A 14,378-nucleotide genomic window follows, 5' to 3' on the forward strand; every position below is an offset into this window, starting at 1 on the left:
TGAATGGCCAAATACATGGGTGGAAGAAAAAATTTAGTTTACAAGACTGTGAAAACCATTATGATGAAAAGAAAGAGGAGGCAGAATCTTGCAGGAGATTATATCAATAGAAGCAGATCTGTGGATCCTGACATAAAGGACTGAGCTTCCCAGGCATTTCACTTGGAGAGAAAGCCCATGAATATAAATGTCCAGAAAGGTTTCCATTTACAACATAAATAAATGGATTAAAAACTGCTCAAGAGAACTAACTTGAGGGAGTGTATTGGTTTGCTAGGGCTACCATAATGAAGTACCGTAAACCGGGTGTCTTACAAGAGCAGATATTTATTCTCTCACAGTTCTGGAGGCTAAAAGTCTTAAATCATCTGAGCAGGGCCATGCTGTCTCTGAAATCTGTAGGGGAAGGAGCCTTCCTTGCCTCTTCCTAGTTTCAGCTGGTTTTTCAGCAATCTTTGGTGTTCGTTGGCTTGTAGATGCCTCTCTCTAACCCTCCATCTTCCCGTGATCACTTTCCCTGTCTGTCTCCTTTTTCTAAAGACACCAGTCATAATGGATTAGGACCCACCCTGATGACCTCATTTTAACTTAATTATCTCTAAAAAGACCGTATTTCCAAATATGGTCACATTCTGGGGTGCTGGGAGTTCGGACTTCAGCATATCTTTTGGGGAGGACATTATCAACCCATAACAGGAAGAAACTCTTAGGCTTGTAGGGTTTCAGTGAGAAATACCCCTGCAAATCAAAGAGATAGCAATCTTTATGGCCTGATTTGATGGATGCCAAACAATTCTCTGAACTCCAAAATACTTGATCCTAAATCTTAAAAGCCTTATATTCGACTTGGGATGATAACTAGAGAAAAACATTTAGGCAAATAGAATTATGTCAAATAAGATACTCTAGCCCTGACTTGGAACAGCTACATGGTCAGTGTTATAGAATCTAAACAAGGGCCAAATGACAGTAAATCTATTAGGATTGTAAAGAGGGTGCAGTTGATATGAGCTAGGATGGTGAGGGAGACCCTCCCCGAGGAAGGACTTGAGTCAGACCTGGAGCTGGGAATATGGAGAGCATTCCAGGAAGGAAAAGTTGGAAGCAACTTCACAGACGTGAAAAAGAAAAATGGTGTGTTGGGAAGCCAGCAAACGGTTAAGCCTGGAGAAGCGCATCTCTGTTTAGGGGATTTAATTCTGGAAGAGGAAGGGAGTTCGTTTAGCGCTAGACCTTCAGTGTGAGGATGCTCATCAATTAAGATCAAAGAGAAAACTGGAATCATAACCACAAGAGGGTGTTAGAGGGAGAAAAAGAAAAATGCCAGGTGACACTTGTGTTTGTGATCGAAGAGTTCCTTCTGTGATCTTGACCACAAGGAGGACAACCCTGTGACTTTTTTCTTTTTTTGGGAGTCAAGTTTTATTGGGGGGCAAAATGAGGACTGTAGCCTGGGAGACAGCATTTCAGATAGTTCTGAGAAACTGCTCCAAAAAAGTAGGGGGGAAGGTCAGTACATATGTGATTTTTGTGAAGGGGGAGTACATGCAGTCAAGCACATATTTTTTTGCAGAAGTTTTCTGCTAGTCTCGAGGAGCAGTCATCACCATGAAGGATTTTAGTGCTTTTCTAGATATGCGGAGATAACAAGAATTGGGCTCATAAAATCAGCTCCTGAAAGTATCTAACTTTCTGAAGACCTGTTCTGCCGGTTTTTCCCAGCCTGTGACTATTTTTAATAGGAAATTTCCACCTAGAATTCTAAGCAAGCCAACTAAAATCTCAAACTTCTAAAGGCACAGGTGATTTGGCAGATCATCTACCCTCCTAACCTGTGTCTCAGGAATCCTGTCTGAATCCTAATAGTCAGCAGAAATTCTATCTCATTTGAATGTACTATCACCCAGAAGACAGGGCGATCAGAGAATAGGAGGGAGACCTTAGAAGTTTTAATTGAATCAAACTGCCTGTAGGTAAGCAGACACGTGGTGTTTCTTGGACAACGGGATGCCATAGAGAAGTGTTGGAGGGTGTGGGAGAGAAGGCTGGACATGCTTTGTACCACTGGACCTATTTTCCAGGCCCTTCTGCTGTTTGACATGCTCTACGAAGGAAGTAGATTTAAAGCAAATGGCATGCTTGTAATGAGAGAGTAAATGTATATCTTGCTGCAAGCGCTCTTTTTTTCAAGAGCTATTCATTAATCTCTTTTTTAAAATAGCAAAAAAACACCAAGGAGTTATTTGCAATGTTGGCAACCTTGATTTTTTTTTTTTTTTTAAAGAAACGATTTAGAAGGTGAGACCAGCTGGCATGGCTAAAGTCGTCACTTCCACCACACTGTTCTTCAGTAGATATAAGTGCTTTGCCACCTCAGGTGTTTGGTAATCTTGATTATAAGCATTTGTATGGAGGCAAAACCTTGTACCAAGCAGGCTGACTTCCAAGAGAAGCGTGGCTGTATCTGCTGTTTCCTGAGCCCCGCAAGCTCCTCTTTTATAGAGAGCCCTGCTTCTCTCCATGCTGTTTATCATATATGCTTTTGGTTGATTTTTGACCTTCCAATATATTTGTACTGTCTATTGTCTAACATCTCCTTTGGTCTTTTATTTTTCCTAGGCCTCTTTAAGCAGCTTTCTAAAGCACAGAGGTTGTAGCAGATCCATCTGCTGTGGAGTGTAACTATTTTCCTAAACTTGTCTATTCTTCCTCTCTGACCCTTCATGATTCCATCCTCCATCCTTAGTGACTTAGCAGGATAGAAGGAGTAACCTGACTTCCCTTCCCAACTTTGGGGAAATCACTGGTTTCTCTGAGCCCCAGCTTGCTGGTCTGTAAGATGGAGGTGGTGATGCTGGCTCTGCTTTACCTCTGAGTTAGGTGGATCAAGTGAGATGATGTTGATGGACAGACTTTGTGATTTGCAATCAGTCGTGTAAATGCAAGTGGCATGAGCACCACACTGCCTGTCTTCTGAAATTCTGCAGTGTCCATGCTTCAGCCCAATAGTTTAGCAGTTAGCTCATTCCTCTTACCTAACATTGTTTGCTGTGTCTCCTGGGTGTTTGTCAGTTCTCCCCATCTTTGCTGAAAGCATGTGGAAGGTAGCGAGCACGTTCCCCACTTCTGTATCTGCCACAGGGCTTATTAGCAGGGTACGCGTAAATGCTCAGTTAATGTGGGCAGGTCACAAATGTCCTTTCCCTCAGTCTCTGTAACCTGTGGTACTTTGACTGACTCACCCTGGGAAGAATTCTCACTCTATTCATTAAACCCTGTCCTCACAATCGTCATCCACGCATTTAACAAACATTTACTGAGCAACCAGTAAGGACAGTTCATATTAGCTAATGTTTACAGAGCCCTTAATCTGTGCCAGGCACTGTGCTTATGCCCTTTACGTAGACGTTTTCACTTAAACCTCCTAACAACCCTTTGAAGGGAGTATTGCTATTATTTCTATTTTAAATAGGAGTAAACTGTTTAGTAACTTGCCCAAGGTTATGCAATTAGAGAGTGGCAGGGCACGGTTCATTCACAGAGAATCCAACTCCAGAGCCAAAGGTCTCCTTCATTAGGCCACGATACCAACCCCGGGCATCCTTGTTGTGCCGACACTGGAGTAGGTCCTGGAGATATTAAGTTGAATAAGTCAGGGCCGTTAGGGTCTAACGAGAGAGATAAATATAAATAGACAAGTAACTACAGTGTGGTGACCATGAGCCTGAGGGAAGAAAAGAATGCCACTAGAAGGAAAGACACAGTAGCGTGCTGGAGAGGGAAAGGTCTAGCTCTGCCTTGTGGGAGGGGCATCGGAAAAGTGTTCAGAGAGGAAGGTGGTGTTCGAGATCCAACCTGAGAGGGAGAGGCATCTGCCAGCCAGAGAAGAGCAGTCCTCTTCTGCTGGGTGCTCAGCAAAGCTGAGAATGGGGTGACCAGAGATTACACCAGAAAGATATACTCAAACTTCTTTGGGAAGCACATGGCAGGCGAGCCAAGGGTTTGACCATCGGCCTGTGGGTAACAGGGAGCCAGTGGATGTTTTTTTATAAGCTTTATTTCGAAATAATTTCAGTGTTTAAAGAAGTCGCCAAAATAGTACACAGATCTCCCTTATACTCGTCCCCTCAGTTCTATAGTTGTTAACATTTTGGGACCATTTGGGAATCATTTTAGGTATATATCCCACATGCATCTTAACACTTCAGTGTTTCTTACCTAAAAACAAGAATGTTGTCATAAATAACCATCCATCAAGAAACGACATGAATTCAGTATCACCATCTCATGCACAGACTCCATTCACAGGTTGCCTGTCGTCCCAGCAATGCCCTCTATAGGCCCCCAAATCCAATCTAGGGTCTTGTGTTTGGTTGCCATTTCTTCCTAGATTTCTCCCATCTGGGACAGTCTCTTCTTGTCTTTCATATCCTGGACATTTTTGAAGAGTACAGGCCAGTTACTTTGTAAAATGTCCCTCAGTTTGGGTTTGTTTGATGTTTCCTCGTGATTTTTGAAATTTGACAAAAGCGCTGCAGAAGTACGCTGTGTACTTCTTAGAGCATTGTGTCAGGAGATGAGGGAAGCTGTTCCATTCCGTTCGTTACTGACGATGGCAACTCTTAGGACGTGGTTAAGATGATGTCGGCCAGGTTTTCCACCATAAAATTAATAAGTATGTTGATCATATTTATAGCAAGGAACAAGTATTTTATGTAGATAATCTAAGGCTAAGTGAAAACCCTATTCCTCACCAACCTTTCATCCACCAGTGTCAATATTCATTGATGATTCTTGCCTGAATCAAGTGTTATTATCATTGTTGTTGTTATCGTTGACAAATGGTGACTTTCTAAACTCTAGCATTCCTTCTAGTTTATTAGTAGGCATTCTACTGTTGGGTAGAGATTTCTCTTATTTATTTACTTATGAATTTCTATCCTACTTAGAGAGTTAAAATTCATTACTGTCAAATTGTCTCAGACGTGGGCAGTGAGAGCCCCTTCAAACTGGCCCCTGTGTCCTTTTGATTTATACCCCATCATTCTTTGAGTACTTCCCAGTTTCCTGGTACAAGATATTCCAGGCTCACTTTTCATTTTCCCAGCCCCTGCCCCAGAGCCCTTTTTACAGGAACTGGTTCCTTAGTGAAGAATGATACTTAGAAACCAAGATCTGGGCATTTGATATGCTTGATACTACTAGGAGACCTAGAGGTCATTGCTTCGAGACCTGTTAGCAGAGAGAGTTGGAAATGTTGTAAACATATACATCTGTATATTTGTATATACTCATGTATATCTATTGATATATCTTCGTCTATCTAGGTATCTGTCTATTATATATCATGAGTTCACACTGTTTTCAATACCAATCGAATTTTATCAGGTTTATTCTAGTCTTCCCACTTTCTGTATCTGTAACTCCTCTCTGACAGTAAGAAGTCTGGCTCCCATTCTCCTTCATGTACTTGTGTATTTGTTCAGTCCTTCCTGAATGTTTGGTTCCCAGTTATCATTGCCCGTGGTGAGCCCCGTCACATGCCAGTGGACCACTCCGCACCAAGCCTCAGGCTAAAGTTCGGTCCTACAAAGCCAAAGAGGGAAGGAAGGAGGAAAACCCAGTTAGAAAGTTCAGCTCCAGCCAGGCAGCACCACCTTGCCCCCACTGGGTGCACTGGACCAAAACTGAGCCCTGGACACCCTGGCCCCCCTCCCCTGAAAGCCCAGCTCGGGCTCCAATGAGGTTTATAATCAGAGGAAGTCAAGTGAGCAGATTCACATTTTAGACTGACGTTTTGGAAGCTTCAGGCTGTGGATAGATTGGAAACTGGAAGATGTGGAGATAAATGAGGAGCCACTAATAATAGTCCAAGAAGCTTAAAGTGGGACAGGGTTATAGTGTCCCTGGTGAAGGGAGGATTCTCTTGGCCCTACCTTAGGATTTCTAGAGCTGGCCACGCTCCATGGTATCTGATTTATTATTGCCGGATTGCTATCTACCTCCTGACCTCAGAGGCATTGTAAAGGAAACAAATATTTTGGGGGGAACCTTAAAAAAAAATCACAAGGTAGAAATGTTGGGCAGAAATGTCAAGTTGGAGGATTACACACAAGTATAAAGAATGCATCTAACAAATAACTGAAATTTATAATGGTATTTTGCCTCCCAATAAAAACTGCATTTTAAAATTTGGAGTGGAGAAACAAACCCTACTGTGCTGCAAAAGCCAGCGTAAGAGGAGGTTCTTCAGATAATAGCTTGCGGTGGGGAGAGTCTGCCGTTAGAAATTATGTGCATTTATACCAGTAACAAACAGTGAGTTGCTGGAGGCCTCTCTGAAAGGGTAGGGGAGCAAACCCTTGGCAGTTCACATAATGAGCCCTTGTGTAAAGGAAGGCAAAAAGTCCTCCTTTTGTGTAGCTAATACGAACACCAGCGGCTAAGAAGCTGCAACCACCGTGGGTCCTTGATTGCCCAGATTACCTCTTACAGCCACCTTCACCAAAAAACAAACATGCTCGCGGGGGAACCACACTCTGCCTTTGCCCTTCAGTTGCCAAGTCCCACTGCTGCTTCACTGCAAAACAACTGTTCGTGACCCTGGGCGGCTTCAGTGGCGGCTGCTTCTATCACTGAGGAATAGATCTGTCATTTTGCCATTTGTCATTTTCTGAAGCTGTGAGCACCGGGGATCCTAAAATTTGCATCTCAGATCTAGTTTGTACTGCCGTCTTCATCATCCTGGCCCTCAGAAGCCGTAGCCTGGCTGCCTGGGTTTGAATCCTGATTCCCTTGTTTACTAGCCGTGTGAGTTCGGACAAGTTGCTCGTCTGGTCAGAGCCTCTGTTGTATTGCCCCATAAAATGGGAGAACGGATAATACCATCTTCATAGAGTTGATGTAGGTAATACGTAAGTTCAGATATGTGTCCCACATCCTGGGGGAGCTTAGCCCTGAGTCCTGCTGGGATAATGCAGAGCTGGGGCTTCTAAAATCCGCAGTGCTGGCCTCTGTCACAGGGAGCAGCCCCGTTCTCAGCACCCCCATGTCCAAGTCATGGGAGACTTTGATGTGATGCAGGTGGCGTTGACATCAGTGTGAGGCCTGGCAGGAGGCATTGTAGGCCATGACTAATTAATCATTTAACGTCTTCAGGCCTCAACTCCTTGTTTAAAACGCAAATAATCACAGTACCTCTCTCACAGGGCTGTGGAGAGGATTAAAGGAGGCAACTCATTTAAAGCAACTAGCACAGTACCTGGCTCACTGTAAACACTGGCAATGTTAGTATTATTATTGTTATTGGCCATAATACGTGACGTCAGCTGGGTATGTTGTGGTCACATCATGGCTTATGGCTCACGGCGAAGGGTCTCTCTGCCGTGCCCAAGGCCAAGAACTGGCCAGATACAGGCAGGGTGACAAGACCACGTTCCAATAAGTCAGACTTTGGGCAGAACTCCAGCACCATCAGAAAAACAAAGGGGAAATCAGGAAACCAAGCCTAAAATCTAAAATCCAATTATAATGACAGGCCAACCCAAGGACACATGATGCTGGGCAGAGGGCAGGAAGCCCTAATTCCAGCCTTGTGGGGTGGGAGGTAACCTGTCTCCTGCCTGCCCTTGGACAGGAGTCAATTGCAGGAGCTTGGCAAGGTCCAGCCTGAAGCTACAGGGCATCACTGTGCTCTCCCGACGCCTAGTGCCTTCCCTGCAAGCAGGTTTTGGCAGAAAGAAACAGGACTGTGGAGAAGAAGGGTTCAACAGAAAGAAAACAGTATAGAAAGAGAAGTCAGGGGGAACCAGTCTCCCGAACATTTTGGCCGTGAGCCCAACCATGAAGCCAACACCTGAAGCCTAGAAGCTAAAAGAAATCATAGTGATCATGTTTACTCTTCTCTATATACAGAACCACAGAGCCTTTAGCCAAAACCATTGGAGCAGATGTGTTTTGGAATACAGAATTTGGGGCATTTTCGAAATATGTTAGGATTACTAAGACGTTAAGTGTGTAACATCTGTAGTGAGTTCTGGGGGGAAAAACACCATAATCCAACAGGCTACTATTACTGCAGTAAAATGTATAAATATTTACATCAAGTGAGATGTGACCTGTCAAGGCATCATGTCAATCCAGGTCCAGCTTTGTTACCAGATAGTTTGCACCACACTGAAGAAAACCTAGTGGTGTTCAGAGCTTTGGGGACCTTGAAATTGGGGTGGGCGGTTGTTCAGAGGACACAGCTGAGATGTTGACCAGGCAAGTGACGAATCACTGGGGTTCCACTCAGCTTGAGTCCCCTCATCCTTCCTGAGCATCTGCTGTGTTCCAGGCACTGTGCTAGGCACTGAGGTCGCAGTTTGGGTTCCTAGGGCTGCCATAACAAAGTATTGACTACAAATGGGGTGACTTAAAACAACAGAAATTTATTCTCTCAGAGTTCTGGAGGCAAAAATCAATTCCAAAATTATGATATCAGTAGAGCCATGGTCCCTGAAACGTGTGAGGGAGAATCCTTCCTTGCCTCTTCTAGCTTCTGGAGTTTACCGGCAATCCTCGACATTCCTGGGCTTGTACATGCATCCCTGTCATCTTTGTCTCTGTCATGACATGGCATTCTCCCTGGGTGTCTCTCTCTCTTCTTATGAGGTACCTGTCATATTGGATTAAGGACCCACCCTTCTCTAGGATGACCTCATCTTAAGTGATTACATCCACCATGACCCTACTTCCAAATGAGGTCACATTCTGAGGTACTGGGGGTTAGGACTCCAACATATCTTTTGGGGGGATACAATTAAACCCATAACGAGTGGTAAACCAAAACAGGCACAGCCTCATGCTCTCATCAAGGTAATAGTCGAGCAGGATACTCAGATTACAGGTGCGTTCTAAAGAAGACATACAGATGGCCAACGGGTATACGAAAAATGCTCAGTGTCACCAATCATCAGGGAAATGCAAATGAAAGCTACAATGAGATATCATCTCAGACCCGTCAGGATGGCTATCATCAAGAAACCAAAGACAACAAATGTTGGCAAGAATGTAGAGAAATTGGAACCCTTGCACACTGTTGGGGGAAGTACAAAATGGTGCAGCCACTGTGGAAAACAGTATAGTGGTTCCTCCAAAAATTAAAAATAAAACTATCACACGATCCTGCAATGCCACTTCTCAATATTTATCCAAAAGAATTGAAATCAGGACCTTGGAGGGATACTAGCATTCTCAGATTCATTGTAGCACTCACTGTTCTCAGTAGCTGTTTCCAAGATGTGGAAACAGCTTAAATGCCCATGGGCAGATGAATAGATAAAGATGTGATGTATACTTTCAATGGAATATTATTCAGCCTTAGAAAGGAAGGAAATTTTGCAATGTGTGACAATATGGATGAACCTTAAAGACTTTATGCTAAGTTAAATAAACCAGTCCCAGAAGGACAGATACTACATGATACCGCTTACATGAGGTATCTAAAATAGTCAAATTCATAGACTCATAGAGTGGAACGGTGGTTGCCAGGAGCTCAGGAGAGGGGGAAATGGAGAGTTACAATCAACAGGCATAAAATTTCAGTTAAGCAAGATGAGTGTTAGAGATTTGCTGTACAACAGTGTACCTAGAGACAACAATACTGTATTGCACACTTAAAATTTTGTTAAGAGAGTAGATCCCATGGTACGTGTTCTTACCACAATATAACAAAAGAAAAAAACAAGTGTGTTGAGAATTTCCAAATGGAGAGTATTCGTGGAACCGTATCATAGAGGAACATTTTACCCAGTTGAGGGCTTCCTCCCTGAGGAAGTAACATTTTCAGGGAAGATGAAAAGATGAGTTAAAGTCAACCAGACAAAGTGGGGCAAGAAGCACAGATGCCCTCGCCCTCGGACGTCCAGAGCCCCTGTCCTCCTCAGCACTGGGCTTATGAGAAGGCAGAATCCCAGGGAAGGCCTGTCAGTGTCTCCCAGGCTGCCAGCTACAGCTAATCCTGCCCGCAGGCTGGGTCCCACCAGCCTACAGTCCCTCCGTCAGCCAGCAGGACCCAGCACTCACAATCGAAGCCCCTATGCAGGAGAGCAGCAGCGGGGGCATCTCTCTGTTTTCCCTCGTTTGGCCTAAATTGATTAAAATACTTTGACCCAGAATCAGCAAAGTGCTTAACACACAGATAGCTTCTGCTGCCCTCCTTCCCTTGAGAAAGCAATGTACCTTTATCATGAGTAAGCAGATATGTCTGTTTTGTGAGTTTTTCCGGCAGCATTGAAGTGGCCTCATGGCTGCCAGATGCCTCTGTTTCAAGATCCCAGTGACTAAATTTCTGCCAGAGGTGAGGGCAGGAGTAGGGGCAGCAGCGGTGTAGGGACTAAATTAGGGCAAGTTTCAGCCTTGGGCCAGTACTCGCTGTGCAAGCGGCTCCTTTATGAGACATCCATAGAGAGGTCATCAGCATTGGGTGTAGTTGCTGGATTCTACCTTACACCCACAACGGTTTAGTGTTTCTCTTGAAAGTGGGAGGGGGGAGGGAGGAAAACATCCTCTTTTGAAGCATGACAAATATAGAGAAAAGTGCACAAATTCCGCACATATGGCCTGGTGATTTTTCACACCGAGAAGGCAGATCCAGCGCCCAGATCAAGATAACACATCCCAGAAACCCTCCCCCTCCCCCCACTGTACTCTACTTCTGGTTACTACCCACCAAGGGTAACCACCACCCTCACTTCGAACATTGTAGATTAGTTTTGGTTTTTGAGTTTTATGTAAATGAAATCACACTATGGATTTTGCAGTTGTGGTTTTGTTCACTCAGTTTTATGTCTGTGAGATTCAGTCATGTTGCTTGTTGTTGTAGTAGTTTATATTCATGCTTCTGTCAAGTTTTGTATGAATACATCATAATTATCTATCCGTTCAACTGCTGATGGACATTTAGGTTGTTTCCCAGCTGAGCTATTAGGAATAGTGCTTCTTTGAACCTTCTCATATATGTCTTTTGACGAACATATGCAAGTTTTGGGGAGAGAATATATGCTTGTATTAGTTGTCTATTATTGCATAATGAATTTCTCCAAAACCTAGGAGTTCACAACAAAAATAAACATTTATTACCTCTCACAGTTTAACGAATGAGAAATCTGGGAGCAACTTGGAAAGGCAGTTCTGGCTCAGGGTGTCTCATGAGGTTGAAATCATCTGAAGGCCAGCCGTGGTCCAGCAGAACTGCTTGCAAGGTAGCATGGGCCAGGGACCCATGTCATTGGCACGTTGGTGCTGACTGTGGGTGAGCAGCCCCAGTTCCTTTGCATGTGGACTTTCCTCCAGATCGTCTCAGGGTCCTCATGACATGGTGGCTGCCCTCCCCTACAGTAAGCAATCAAAGAGAGAGAGCCAAGTGGAAGCTACATCCTTTTTCTGATTTAGCCTTGGAAGTCACATAGCATCCGTTCTACCTCATTGGTGTGGACATATTTTTAAAACCAATAGCCCACAACATTTTGAAGCTTGGAATTTATCCAAGCTAGGGATCTAAAAATAAGTTTATAGACATTCATACAAGGATCTAAAAGAAATATATTCAACCCAGCCTCTCCTCTTTTATTCATTTAAAATTTTATGAACGTTTGTAGGACAGTTCTCAAGGTATTTTCCGGAGATAAGATGATATTGTATAATAGAAGGTACAAAGGCTTTGGAGCCAGACACACCCAAGTTTGATCCTGGATTCACTACTTACTAATTATGGGTATTTGGGCAAGCAGCCTCTTGGAGTTTCAGATTCCTTCAACTTTAAAATAGGGAAAATCAGTAGAGCCCAACTCAGTGTTCTGGAAGTAATTAAATGAGATAATGTGTGTAAGGTGCTCATGATGATGGTAGGTCCCTTCCATTTGCTCATTTATTTAAAAAAAATATTAACCATATACATTAATTATCCAGTAGTAAATGTATACATTAACTATCTAAAAAAAAAAAGTATTAACCATAGACATTAACCATATACATTAGCTATGAAGAACCCTGCGAGAGATACAAAACTGACTCAGACACGGACCTTGCCTTCAAGAGGTGTATGTTCTAGTAGGGTCCTTGACAGATGGAATACATCTGGGATGTATACATCTGACAAAATACATCTGCAAAATACATCTGACAGATGTAATACAACTGAGAAAATGTTCAGTGTCTGGAGCAGATGTGGATACAATCCTTTAAATATGGGTTAAATTTGGATATATAGAAATGCAAGAAATTTAGAGGGGCAAGGGAAAGACCAAAAGTATTCCACATTAGGAGTAACAGCTTCAGTAAAGACAGAGCTAGAAAACCAGGGGGCATGAGTCAAGATAACACAGTACTTCACTACAGATATGGCTTAAATACAGGGTAGGAAAGGAGGTTGTGGAAATAGGGGTTGGAAAGGTAATTACCTATCAGAGTAGTTGAAAAGATTGAGAAAGCTACACTCAGTTTTACAGCCTGATGAGAAACATTAAAGCCAGAGACTTTTAAACCAATTTTCAGGGCTGGCTACAAAAGCTAGGCAGGCCTAGCTACTGAAGGATCTATTTGCCATGCTTTTCTTGGCTAACTCCTGTTTGTAGAATCTTTGTGTCTCACGCTGTAAACAGAACTTCCTAAAACTGATCATAAAGAACATTTCTCACTCCAAGCCCAAGCAACTGAGGTGTTTCTTTATTATGCCCACTTTGGGGGCTGCATCAACAGGGAATTGCAGTGAGACTGTTTTTACAGGCCACTCGAAGTGTACTTGTCAAGACTTGGCCATTTGGAATGACCAATTCATGCCCTTAACTCATCTGTGTGTTGACTTCCTCTTCTAGGTAATGAGCTGTTCTCTCCACTTATTCCTCCTCGAGAAGAGTAATCTATTTAGCAACTCTCACTTTTGTTACATTCTCCAGTCCCAGGCAGTGATGATATTTCATACATAAGACCGAGACGTTGCTATGCTATGATGGAAGCTTGAAGGAAGTTGGAACCGGCAACCTTTCATTTTGAAGCCAAAGAAAAACAGGCACAGATTTTTCAGTCTTGCTAAGAATGGGGGCTAGAGAGATGAGCAGAAAGCTTTCTTCTAGACCCGCTATTCAGTATGTGGTAACCAACGCCTTTATGCACTCAACTTATATCTTATCTAACATACCCTCCTATTTTGATGAAGCTTCTAAGTTTCATCAAAAGAGACATGGTTGTGACCATTCTTGGTGATTTTGTGGGTAAAAATTGGAGGTTCCATTTTATCACCCACTTTGTTTACTCTGAATGAATTCTAGAGCATGAAGGGAAAGGATGGGTTCTAGGTTTGGGATAGAATTCCTAGCCAATCTTGTGCTAGAACTTCCCAAATACCCAGGTAGGTGTTTTTACTCCATTAGGTAACATTTGACGTCATGGGACCTGTTCTCTACACAAGTGCTCAGGGTGTCCTCTTCCTCTCTGGCTCTGATTTCTTCCCAGGTGGGAAATTGGCAAGTGGAGTCCATGTAGTCTCACCTGTGGGGTTGGCCTGCAGACCAGAGATGTCTCCTGCTCCCACCTACTTTCCAGAGAGATGAATGAAACAGTAATCCTGGCTGATGAGCTGTGTCACCAGCCCAAGCCCAACACGGTGCAAGCTTGTAACCGCTTCAACTGCCCCCCAGCCTGGTACCCTGCGCAGTGGCAGCCGGTGAGTTCTGGGGTTACCCAGTATTGGAGTTTGTGTTTGCAGCAGTGATTCGGGACAGGGAAAGTGCCCTGTGAGAGTGTTGTGTCATTAAAGGACTGTTCAAGATCTGCTCATCCCTCCTTGCTTAGTACTCCCCCAACCTTATTCAAATCCAGATCTTTTCATTACAATTACCAAGCTCTTTCTACTGTACCGCCTCCAGTGACATTCATGACAAAGTTTTCACTGAGCTAAGGAAAAATTTTTTTTAATAAGGACTGTGTGGTGGGTAAATTACCATAAAGCTACATTTTCTGAATGTGTGCTTTTTCTAGCTTTTGCTATTTAAAATTCAAAGAGAGAAAGATACCAGGCAATGGCTTTTCTTTTTTTTTTTTTAAACATAATTCCTTAGCAAAATAGAACGTTAGAAGTCGAGTTAATTACAGACTTTTAAAATTTTCCTGATCCATGGGGAACTATTGTTTAAAGCAGGGGTTGGCAAACTGTTGCCCAAAGCCAAATCCAGTTCACAACCAATTATTGTAAATAAACTTTTATTGGAAGACAGCCACACCCACTCTGTTATGTGTTTTTTGTGACGTTCCTGCATTATAAGGGCAGAACCACTTGGTTGTGACGGAGACCATATGGCCCACAAAACCTAAAACATTTACTCTGCCCCTTTACAGAA

The 14,378-nt window shown here is 43.3% G+C and overlaps 1 protein-coding gene across 2 annotated transcripts in view; it reads left to right on the plus strand.

The window, feature by feature from the left end:
• The window catches only part of ADAMTSL1 (ADAMTS like 1), a 468,923-nt gene that overhangs the window by 259,252 nt on the left and 195,293 nt on the right, over positions 1-14,378 (plus strand). For both annotated transcript variants that reach the window (XM_082657540.1, XM_082657541.1), the window contains one exon: positions 13,495-13,705. In XM_082657540.1, the coding sequence (XP_082513666.1) occupies positions 13,495-13,705 (211 nt within the window). The remainder of the gene's footprint in view (positions 1-13,494; positions 13,706-14,378) is intronic.

Source organism: Grampus griseus (assembly GCF_964374135.1).
Source record: "Grampus griseus genome assembly, chromosome: 6".
In the NCBI taxonomy this organism is placed as follows: domain Eukaryota; kingdom Metazoa; phylum Chordata; class Mammalia; order Artiodactyla; family Delphinidae; genus Grampus; species Grampus griseus.